At 34.9% G+C, this 12,120-nt stretch overlaps 1 protein-coding gene across 1 annotated transcript in view; it reads left to right on the forward strand.

The window, feature by feature from the left end:
- Positions 1-5,672, forward strand: part of cyp51 (cytochrome P450, family 51) — a 10,608-nt gene extending 4,936 nt beyond the window's left edge. Inside the window, exons 7-10 of the mRNA XM_016494076.1 lie at positions 552-747; positions 2,202-2,297; positions 2,375-2,543; positions 5,272-5,672. Of these exons, the coding sequence (XP_016349562.1) occupies positions 552-747; positions 2,202-2,297; positions 2,375-2,543; positions 5,272-5,462 (652 nt within the window). The 3' untranslated portion in view covers positions 5,463-5,672. The remainder of the gene's footprint in view (positions 1-551; positions 748-2,201; positions 2,298-2,374; positions 2,544-5,271) is intronic.
- The last annotated feature ends 6,448 nt before the right edge of the window (positions 5,673-12,120 follow it).

Here is a 12,120-nt window from a genome sequence, read left to right on the forward strand (position 1 = left end):
GACTATTTTAATTGTTGCACACATGCACAAACACGTGTTTATATGATAACTATATGTTTATATGATATATTAAATAATATAATTTATTGTAATATTTATATTAATACTTTATTAGAATTAAAATATATAATAATTTATAATATTATAATTGTTTGGTAACATTAATATCATTGTGATAATATATAATTATAAATTATAATGCAATTATTATTTATATTTTTAATATAAAAACACTAATTTCACTAATAACACACTCTGCCTTTGAGTTTAGCGAGCTGCTGTTGAGCTGTTTTCAGGTTCATCCTAATGTTTGACTGTAGTACTCCGGTCCGGACTCAAATTCAGATTTTAACTAAATGCCTGTGTAGATCCCTGTAGAAAACCACATTAGCTGGAGCTCATGCGCTAAACGTCGATGAAGACGCTGCCATCATGTGGTGGATCTGTGAACAAAAGCAAATGATTACATACCGAGATTTCTAGCATGGAGGATATAGTTTTTTCAGTGCGTGGATGAGTGTGTAAACACCTTGTATTTCTGTGCTCTGCAGAGACGGCCGTCCTCTGAATGATGACGAGATCGCCGGGATGCTAATCGGCCTGCTGTTAGCGGGACAGCACACGTCTTCCACCACCAGCGCGTGGATGGGCTTCTTTCTGGCGCGGGACAGAGCGCTGCAGGAGCGCTGCTACAGCGAACAGAAACACGTGTGTGGAGAACATCTGCCTCCTCTGCACTACGACCAGGTGACTCTTCACCATCAGCTCATTTAGTGCTGCTAGTTACGACGGCAAACCACTAACACTAGCTACTGAACGTCAGTGTGCAAGTCGTTCTCTGTGACAGTCCTCAAGACAATATGTGACCCTGGAGCACAAAACCAGTCATAAGGGTCAATTTTTCAAAAAATGCATCAGCTGAAAGCTGAATAAATAAGCTTTCCATTGATGTATGGTTTGTTAGGATCGGACAATATTTGAAAATCTGGAAGAAACAGGCTGAACGATTTTTATTAGTTAAAAAATTAATGCTGTCAAATGATTAATCACACGCAAAATAAAAGTTTTTGTTTACATAAATGCACTAAATATCACAAAGAAAAACTTTATTTGCTACAGCAGGAGAAGGCACTTTTGTATACTGTTTTGTATACAATAAATTATGAGCTTCAGAATGCGCAGACGAAACGCGCTCATGTTATTATTTTCAGAGCCTGCTGTTTGGGAACACAGTTCAGGGCAGTGTTAATTTTGACAGCAAATTTTGATTTAGTTTATAGTTCTTCAACATTAGTTCATAAGCAATTGCTTGGCATAAATGTGCATTTTTGATGCGCATTAAAGAATTTATTTAGTAAAAGTGTTTCAATCGTAGTTTATGCACATGCCCCAGCGACTTAAGACTGGTTTTGTGCTCCAGGGTCACATATGTCCAGTGAAAATCCAGCATTATTGTGGTTAGATTTGCACTAATTATGCAGCTTTAAAGCTGCTGTGCATGCAAACTTTAAAAAAAAAAAGTAAAATAAAAATTAAACTAATTTTATTTCATTAGTTGCCAAAGAGAACATTGCAAATTTTTCGATGAGTTTAATTTGAAGTGCTAAAACTAAAATAAAAAAAAAAAAAAAAAAATATATAAACAAAACAAAAAAGATGTCAACAAAATTACTAAAACTTTAAATAAATAAAAACTAATTCAAAATATTAACAAAAGCTATAACAGTATATTAATGATGCTAAAAAATACAATTAACATTTGAATCTAACATTTGATATTTAAAATAAATAATTTATGCTTTATTTAAATATGTATTTTTTAATATGTCATGAATATTTATTTCATAAATGTAATTAGCTTTTTAGACAACATGACATTTGACATTCTGAACTAAAAAAAAATAATATATAAAATTTTCTTTCATGTATTTCATGGCATATGCTTTTATCCAAAGCGCCATATATTGCATTTAAGGTTTATATTTGATCAGTTCATGCATTCCCTGAGAATCGAACCCATGACCTTCGTGTTGCTAGCACCACGCTAAACCAAATAAAAGAACGGAAAGGAAAACTATTTTTATTTTTTATTCAGAATTTAAAAGCGTGCTATTCAGGTAGCTGCATGCATGCCTTTACTTTTGAATGTCGCGTCATCGATTGAGACACTAAAGAACTGTTTATTTTGGCGTCTGTCGCAGCTTAAAGACTTGAGTTTGCTGGATCGCTGTCTGAAGGAGACGCTCCGACTGCGTCCACCAATAATGACCATGATGAGGATGGCCAAGACGCCTCAGGTACTACAGAGTCTAAAGGAAAGCTATAAAGCCAAGAAGACTTCGGACTGACCAGCGTCTGTGTGTTTGCTCAACAGAAAGTGGGAGAATACAGCATCCCCCCGGGGCACCAGGTGTGTGTGTCTCCGACGGTTAACCACCGTCTGCGGGACACCTGGACACAGCGGCTGGACTTCAACCCCGAACGATACCTGCTCGACAACCCCGCCGCCGGAGAGAAGTTCGCTTACATCCCCTTCGGAGCGGGTGAGTCTGATCGGAACGAGCAGGACGTTTGGCGATAAAACGGTATCGGTATTTATCGACGGTACACCTTCTTCGATAACGATATAAAAATGTTCGATATAGCGCACGATATAGGCACGCGCAGACAGCACACATAAACCAACATGAGTGCTGTGCCTGCCTGTGATGCAGAGATTGTGAATAAAGAATGAATATTAGTTTAATTTAAAATAAACATTTGCATTTGAATGTTAGATGTGCGTCAGGGAGCGTCATCAGTGGTGCGCGAGATGCTGTGATGATGATGCAAGTGACGTTGTTGCATTTTAATGTTTTGTTAGTCTAGCCCACGAGACGCGCCGCCGCTGCGTTATTCATTCTAAATATTAGAGAAATATAGAAGCTCAATGCGGAGAAGATCTTGATTAGGTTCAAACAGAAACCAAGCCATTCACACAGAACGCATATTCAGCGCGCTTTCTAGACGGACAAATATTACTGCTTGCACTCGCGTCACACACAAGAGATGTAGCCATGCAAAGTTAAAACAGTTTAAACGTTTAGAAAACACGTCGCAAATTTGTGAAGGTTTATTCCTTTTCTGCATCTCTTATGTTTTTAATGCAGTCTGTGTGAATGGCGCTTCGGCTCTTTGTATTAAGCAATGCATAAATACATGGTGCTGTTTTGTTCATAATTGTTTATGCAATTTATGAAATTATATTTGATTTATACGAGTTAATTTAGACGTAATGCACGTTTTTTATAGAGAGTTATTTCCCTGCGTTGACAATTTAAATGCGCTGCATTATTTTGCTCATTGTGCCCAGACAAGACAAAAGTTTAACCTATTTAATCTGCATATAAAACATTAGAAATTAGATATTAGTTTAATTTTTATTGTGTGTTTGACTGGTAAAACAACAAATATTTGTTGTTTGTCTCAATAAATTGAGTTAATTTAAAAATACAGTGGTTAAATTTAAAAAACATATTCTATTGCTCTTTGTTTTAAAAAAAGGTTATAAAAAATGTCAATAATTATCGATACCGAATGATATGAAAAATTATATCGTTGATACATTTTTTAGCTATATCGCCCAGCCCTAGTTCAGACCTCATTAAAACAAATGTAAGTTAGAAAAACCTCGTGGCAACACTGATTTGAAATGTTTCTAAAATGTTGAAATGTGCAGTTTTGATCAGAATGTTATTTAAATGTTACAAAACGTTTCTACCATTTTTCACAAAATATAACGTTATTTGAATATTTATTCTAATATTCTAAGAATGTTGAAATGTCCAGTTTTCTTGTGATCAGTGTTATTTAAATGTTACAAAAATGTTTCTGAAATATTTGTATTTTTACTTAAAATATAACGTTGTTTGAATATTTATTCTAATATTCTAAGAATGTTAAAACGTCCAGTTTTCTTGTGACCAGAATGCTATTTAAATGTTACAAAAATGTTTCTTTTATGTCCCACTAATTTTATTTTGACCTAAAATCTAATGATATTTGAATGTTTATTCCTAATATTCTAAGAATGTTAAAATGTCCAGTATTCTTGATTAATGTAATTTCAAGGCGACTAAAATATTCTTTAAACATTCTGCTAATTTTATTTTTACCCAAAATATAATGTTATAAGAACGTCCAAATGTCCAACGATCATTCTTGATTAGAATGAGCTTTAAAACATTTCTTACAACAATTTACTAACTTTATTTTCACTTAAAATATCATTTGAATGTTTATTTTTAATATTCTAAACGCTTCCTAGTGTGATTAAAACATTAAAATTAGGTTTTAAAGTGACGGCAGCGTTGCTAATGTTCAGGTTAATGTTGTTAATATTAATCAAACAACAAAAGTAAAAAAATAAAATGGTTACATTTACATGAATGCATTTAGAAGACGCTTTTATCCAAAGCAACTTAAAAAAAGAGTCGCTGCCCTTGACTGAATAACGTCTGTAGCTTTAATAATAATCAGTGTATAGTTAATTCATACAGCGAAGATTATGCAGCCTTTTATTTTTACATTTTAACTCCATTATTTCTGACTTCTCTTAGATAATCCTACCGTATTTTAATTCTTCTTATTTAATTTTTGTTTGTCCTGTTGCTTGTAATTTGTTTTTGGTACATCACCTTACATCAGCTGAAAGCTGAATAAATAATATTTCCATTGATGTATGGTTTGTTAGGATAGGACAATATTTGAAAATCTGGAATCTGAGGGTGCAAAAAAATCTAAATATTGAGAAAATCATCTTTAAAGTTGTCCAAATGAAGTTCTTAGCAATGCATATTACTAATCAAACATTAAGTTTTGATATATTTACAGTAGGAAAGTTCCAAAATATCTTCATGGAACATGATCTTTACTTAATATCCTAATGATTTTTGGCATAAAAGAAAAATCTATAATTTTGACCCATACAATGTATTGTTGGCTATTGCTACAAATACACCCCAGCGACTTAAGACTGCTTTTGTGCTCCAGGGACACATATGCAATGCAATAGAAGTCACTTTGAATAAAAGCATCATGTAAATATTCCAGTGTTGTGAAATAAAATAACTCGTCTCCAAATCCACTTAAGCAGGTCGAGGTTATCGAGTCAGCGTGTAGATAACAGTTGAGGATTGACGTGAAATGTGTCTTTATGTCATAACAATGCATACATATTGTTTAAAGTTATTGCCATAATGTTTCTGGTCTTAATTGGTCGATCTCTGACAGGCCGTCACCGCTGCATTGGAGAAAACTTCGCCTACATTCAGATTAAAATCATCTGGTCGACTCTGCTGAGGCTGTACGACTTCGAGCTGGTCGACGGATACTTTCCCGCCGTGAACTACACGACTATGATCCACACGCCACACAACCCCATCATCAGATACACTCGGAGGAAGACGCAGACGCAGCAGTGATGGGACACGCTCGATCGTAACCTCAGAAACTAACTTCTACAGAAGCACCAATGTTGAGTTGGTTAACATGCACCAGCTTCATTGATCAGGGCCCGTATTCACAAAACCTTTTATCTTACCACTAAGAGTTCTCTTAAATAGCGGTAAAAGCTTTCAGCTCTTAAAACCTATTCACAAAGCTGCCAAGACAAACTTTTACTAAGGAATAGAGAGAAGTCTTAAAGGGGTCATCCGATGCCCATTTTTCACAAGTTGATATGATTCTTTGGGGTCTTAATGAAAAGTCTATAACATACATTGGTTAAAACTTCTTCCGCGATATTATGTTGCCATATTCAAATAAAGGTTTAAAAATGCATGCCAAGTGTCACTAATTAAACAAGTAGCCTATATGTTCAGCTAATTGTCAGCCTCTTACATGTGTGCTACTCATAAATAGCGGATATGCATATCAACAGCCTTTTAATTAACAGAGTGGAATAATCACGGCTGATAGTAAGGCATGCAAACGTAAAAGAAAACCAAACTGGACGCAAGAACAGCTGCTAACTGTTTAATGAGAACGAGGATATAATCAAAGGAACATCTGGAGTTGGGATAACCTCCAAAACCAAAGGCGATACCTTTTTACAAGCTGATTATCGTCAAATGTTTCTAAAATGTTTATATTCTGAGGCAGATTGCTGGCAGCTGCTGTTTTAGGATAGTTTGTGGCTTGGTCTTATAACCTTTCACACATGTAGGAGCTAGTTTTAGAGTTAAAACACTTTGTGAAACACTCTTAGAGCAAACATTTTAAAGATTTTCTCGAGTTATGAGCTACTTTTAGCCTTAAGATGTTTTGTGAATATGGGCCCTGAATTCTGTGCGTGTTTGTTATTTAAAAGACGTTTATTTGACCCAAAGTGACCTCTGCAGTGCTCAGATTACCAATAAACCTTAATCCAAGAGTCAAAATCATCCTTCCAGCGAAGCATTGAACGGTTTGATTTACTTTGATTTTTTTTCCAGAAAACAAAAACCTGTAATGTATGAAAAGTGTTTAACATTAAAACCATGTCATGTAGAAGCGGCAGACTGATGTTTCATGCTATGTTTTGGTCACTTAACGGATTTTAAAGTGTTCTGAAAAAAACTTTTGATTTGGTTTTGTTTGCGATTTAGTTAAATAACTTCATTGCCCACAATGTGTACAGCTGTCTTCAGCTTCACAACAATTATACCACGCGCGTTTGTTGTTAAGCATGTAATATACATAAGAACTATAATATATAATCCATGCACATTTTAGTTCTAAATGTAGGAATCAGGATAATTATAATGTAATGTACCTGAAGTCTTAAAGCAGTAGTTCAGGCAAAAATGAATGTTTGTTGAAAATGCACACACCCTCAGATCATCCCAGATTAGGATGACTTTGTTTCTTCATCAGGTTTGGAGAAACGTAGCAGTGCATCACTTGTTCACTGCAAGTGAATGGGTGCCGTCAGAATGAGAGTCCAAACAGCTGATAAAAACATCACAATAATCCACAGCACTCGTCCATCGGTTAACATCTGGAGAAGACAAAAGCTGAAACAAATCCAGCATTAAGACCTTTTTAACTAAAATACGAGTCTATAATAAGTCTTCCTCCAGTGAAAAAGTGTTCTGGTGTGAATCAGGAGAGAAATCTGCACAGATCAAGCAGCGTTTAAACCGCTCTAAACACATATGTGGCTGGATTTTGATGTGAGAGACAACAGCAGATGCACTTTTTCACTGGAGGAAGCGTTATTATGGATTATGGTTCATTTAATTTCTTTATTTAACCAGGTTAAAAAACTAATTCAGATTAAAATCTCTTTTACAAGAGTGACCTGGCCAAGAAAGCAGCAACAAGTAACACAAATATACAAGTTCACATCAAAAACATAAAACACAAATCAAAGATCACAACAATTTTTAAAAAATGTAGGAGCCCCTTCTGACCAATGACCAAAATTAATCTTCCCATGAAGCGATATGACTCATCATCACATCATTTTTTATCAGTGTCATCTTTTACATCAAATCCATACATTTATATAAACTTTTTAAAATTAAAACCATGAATTAAATTTGAATAATAAGACACAATCAGGAAGAATAAGTTACCAATCAACTGAAATCAGTATCAACAAAGTTCATGTTTGCAGTACAGCGGAGCACAGAAGAACACAAAAGTGGTATATTTACACGGTTTAATGAGGATCACAAGTGGCGTGAATGCAATGTCATGAGATTAATGTTTTAAATATAAAGTTTTGAATATAGAAATATTAAAAATGATACTGTAAAAATGAAGCATGGGTCATTAATTATTGACTAACTGGATTCATAAAAAAAAAAAAAAAAACTTAGATTATTTCATAAACGAAACCCCTCTGAGTTTGCTTGGAGATGCACAGTTTTGAAAAATTTAATTGAATTTTGGAAAAAATTTAATTGATGAGCAAAATCAGACAATAGTGCTCCTAAAAAGTCACTTAACCCTAAAAATGGCAAGACAATAAAGAGACATCAGAACATTAATTTATTGCTATTTTCCATTCAACTTGATCATTTTTTTTAAAAACATGACTTTTAATATTTGTATCCCCCCGGATACGTTGCTCCTTTGTTGGTATAAATGAACTGAAAACAGAACAGTTGTTTATCAATGCTTGTTACAACATGGTTGTAATTCCTGAACGCTTTGAAATACAGACCTACGGTTGGTCTCTTCTTAAAGAAGATGCATAGCAGATTATTGCTGAAGTGAAAGCATTTCAAAAAAAGAAAGTATAAAAAAGTTCTAGAAGTTTGTTTGCAGAAACGATAATACAGTAGTATTTTAAATTGTATATAAAATAAATACTTTATAAAATATGTTGCACTTCAAATTGCTATAAATCTAAGCCATGTGTCTAACCAAGTTATGTTCCAAATTTGAAGTTGATATCACCAAAATGTTGTTTGGGCGCTATACCAAAAATAACCACTGGGTGACACCCAAACTCTATTGAATTCTTTTGATGCGGTTTTCTGTCACAAATCAATCATTTTCTGTCACAATATCACTTCTATTACAAAACAGTCACCAAATAGTGTAACTATACATATATATATATACATATACATATATATATACACTAAAAGTATATATATATGTTTTCATATCTTGATTTATACCACTAAAAGGGCGACGTATCCCCCGAGATACAAACATTTAGAGACAGATTACAAAAAATGTAAGCATTTAATTCATAAAATTTCAATGCAAACCTAATAAGCTAATGCTGAACAACAGCTTTTTAAACAGGTGAGTCCCTCCAACGTGTGTAAATATGTGAACTAGATCAACTTTTATCGGAGGGTGAGTAGATGCTGCCCGTGAGCTAAACAAAGAATGTGTGAACAAAGTCAATATATCTAAATATTCACAACACACAAGAAACACTGTTTCACTGCGTGTCTTTAGTCAAACCTGACAGTAGTTTAAGGCCAAAAGAGGGTTTGTGCTGGAGCAAGCTGGCAGTAAATCTGTAGAAGACATTATATTTGAGTGAATTTCTCTGAGATCATACATAAATACACTTTCTGCTTGGTCTTTGATTATGACTGATATTGACAGAATGATCAAATTTAGCACTCCGGCTAATTTTCCAAATTGTTTGTCGTAAATAAACATCTCAGAAAAATTTGTTACGAAATGGGGCTTAATTTTCATGCATGTCTTCTGCAGGACAAACAGCTGTTAATCAGGCATTTTGGGGAAGCACAACATGAAATTATAGATCAATATTCCTATGAAATATGAGATATTCTTATGAAAATGCTGCCATGTTATTACTCCCATTATTACACTTCCTTTTTCATTATGGTTTGTCATAAGAACACAATAATATGCAAATTAGATGCAGTGTATAGATACACGGTATAGAATGGGAATACCAATTTATGAACATTTTACACACATATTCCATAAAAATCAAATCATTCTGTTATATCTTTCATAGTTGAGAATCATCTTTATACAACGTTTGGCTAAAATTAGACTTGTGAATGACAAAAATAAGCTTTGTTTTTGCCTATACATGCCTTTTTTCCTGGCGAATAGAATAAAATAATATAAAAATATCTTTGTTCAAAATTATAATTTTTTCCATTAGTTTCTTATGCTCCAACCAATGTAATTACATAAAAAAAAAATAAAGCAGCACTATGTAACTTTTGTCGCTCTAGCGGTTAATAAACAGAACTGCACACAACCCGCGGAAGAACATTCCAACCGGAGCTACTTCTCTAAGTGTATGTCTCTGGCGATTCACGCAGGTATGTGTTACTCCGCAGCGGTGACCAGGCTACAATAGTCCGAATATAAGTACTTATTATAAGTGTACCGGAGTGATTCGGAATAAGACAAAAACGCGGTTTGGAAGATGAATTCATGATGTACTCGCTCATTATATACATTTAGCAAATTTTGAATACAGAAAAAGTTACATAGTGCTGCTTTAACAATATTTTTAACAATAGTTTGTAAACTCGTGGATTTGTGGCCCCGCCCCCACCGGCAAATTCAGCCACGGTGCGGGATGCAAAGTATTGTGTTTATTAAACATTATTATTCATAGTAGCCTATGAGACCATGATCCGCACTCACAAAATAGTCTTCTTTTTAGCGTTTATTTTATATGAATCACCAATAGGATAAAACACCTCCCTCCAAAACTGTAAAAGGTTATTTAAAAATAAAGCATTCATTAATTATTTTATGACAAACATTTTACTGTCTTAAGTGCACTCATTTATTTAGCCTATAAATTAAATACATTTAGGTTACATATGCATTTAGAAGAAGGTTTTATCCAAAACGACTTACAAAAGAGGAACAAATGACTCCAAAGTCAGTCACAAAGCCAGGTTTATTATACAATAATAATCAAGTGCTAAGATTATCACAAAGATTTTGATGCACATCTTTATTATTAAATCATTGTATTCCACCTCGTACCCTTACAATTTATAGAGAATCACTTAAGAGAATTTGCTGTAGGCCTATTCCACATAATAATATGCAATAAAACAATATACAATATGATTTGTTAACATGTAGGCTACCTAGGAGCTTGCTGCATGAATCCGTGAGTAGTTTACAAACCCGAGGGAACGGATTGCGAAAGCGTGCGCACGGATTGTTTGTTTTTCTCCTACAGGCGATGTCGCAGAATCTGTATTGTGTAGTATATTTAATCTGCTCTAGATTCTGTCTTTTAACTCCATTAATCCCCCGGATGGGGTGCACCGCTCCCGGAAATACTGCAATACCAAGTCGATGCGTGGAGTGGATGGAGCAAGCTCCTATTCCATCTCCTGTATCCAAAAATCAATTTAATACATAGTTCCCGGATTGAGAACGTATCAGATATTAAACTGATAAGAACAGATACTACACTTGATCTTAGCCAAAAGGCCGAGAAGCGATAACCACAAACTCTCAGCGCTGATGGAGTGATTCAGCGCGCTACACATCTGAGTGACGGTGAGAAACGAACGAGCTCCTGAGAAACACTTCAAACTACTCACACACACTCACAGAAACACACACACACTCACAGAAACACACACACACTCACAGAAACACTCAAACTACTCACGAGGAGCTGAAAACCTCCGCAAGACGCGCGGATTCTTCTACTTCCGGTACGCTGCGTTCCCATCGTCCAATCAAACACGAGGACGGAGTTGGCGGACAATAAAACGGGGTTAACTCTCTTAATAGTCCCCGTTAATCATAAAATAAGACACTGAAGTCTTTCTACTCGAGTACAGACAGCAGATTGAGAAAATAACAATGAAAAATGAAGCTTTTCACACGCTTTCATTCGCTTGAAGCGCCTCGTGTGGTTAAATGCGGTACTGCACGATCACCTTCACTGGGGCGTTTAATTCCAAGATTGTCTGTCTGCGGACTGCAAGAGAGGGGCGTAACTGGAAGGGGGCGTAACTTGAACAAGGGGGCGTAACTTTAAGTTGTCAAAATAACACAGACCCACGCGAGATGTCAAAACGAGATGTTGTTGGCAAGATGGCCGCTTGTATAGAGACAACGGTGAGAATTTTTTTTGTCCCGAAATAACCGTTCAAATTGAAGTGTGTAAGTTATTTTCATACAGTGGTATTGTTTATGGAGTTAATAATCTATTAAAACTAAGGTGTAAAGTAAGCAATATATAAGCAAAAGGTGTAAAGACGCTATCCCCCGGTTTCACAGACAAGGCTGGTCAAGACTAGTCCCAGACTAAAATGCATGTCTGGGCTGTTTTAACTGAGAGCAACTTGAACTGACTGATCTTAAAATAAAAAATTTTTTGTCTCAAGATGCACATCAGTAGTGTTTTTATCCAAGGCACGTTTATAAAAGCTACTTAAATGTCCTAATTGAACTATGGCCTAATCCTGGCTTAATCTAAACCCTGTCTGTGACCTACATAATATAGCATATTTGTGATTTTGCTGTAAAAACACGTTTTATAATGCACAACTAACAGGGGAGCTCCATTAAGTACACATACGTCTCAAAAGTGGATTTACATGAACCATATATACATCTTAAAGACAATTACTAAATGTCTATTTAACATCTGACAGGATA

The sequence above is a fragment of the Sinocyclocheilus anshuiensis genome, unplaced genomic scaffold, assembly GCF_001515605.1.
Source record: "Sinocyclocheilus anshuiensis isolate Anshui unplaced genomic scaffold, SAMN03320099.WGS_v1.1 scaffold2100, whole genome shotgun sequence".
Taxonomy (NCBI): domain Eukaryota; kingdom Metazoa; phylum Chordata; class Actinopteri; order Cypriniformes; family Cyprinidae; genus Sinocyclocheilus; species Sinocyclocheilus anshuiensis.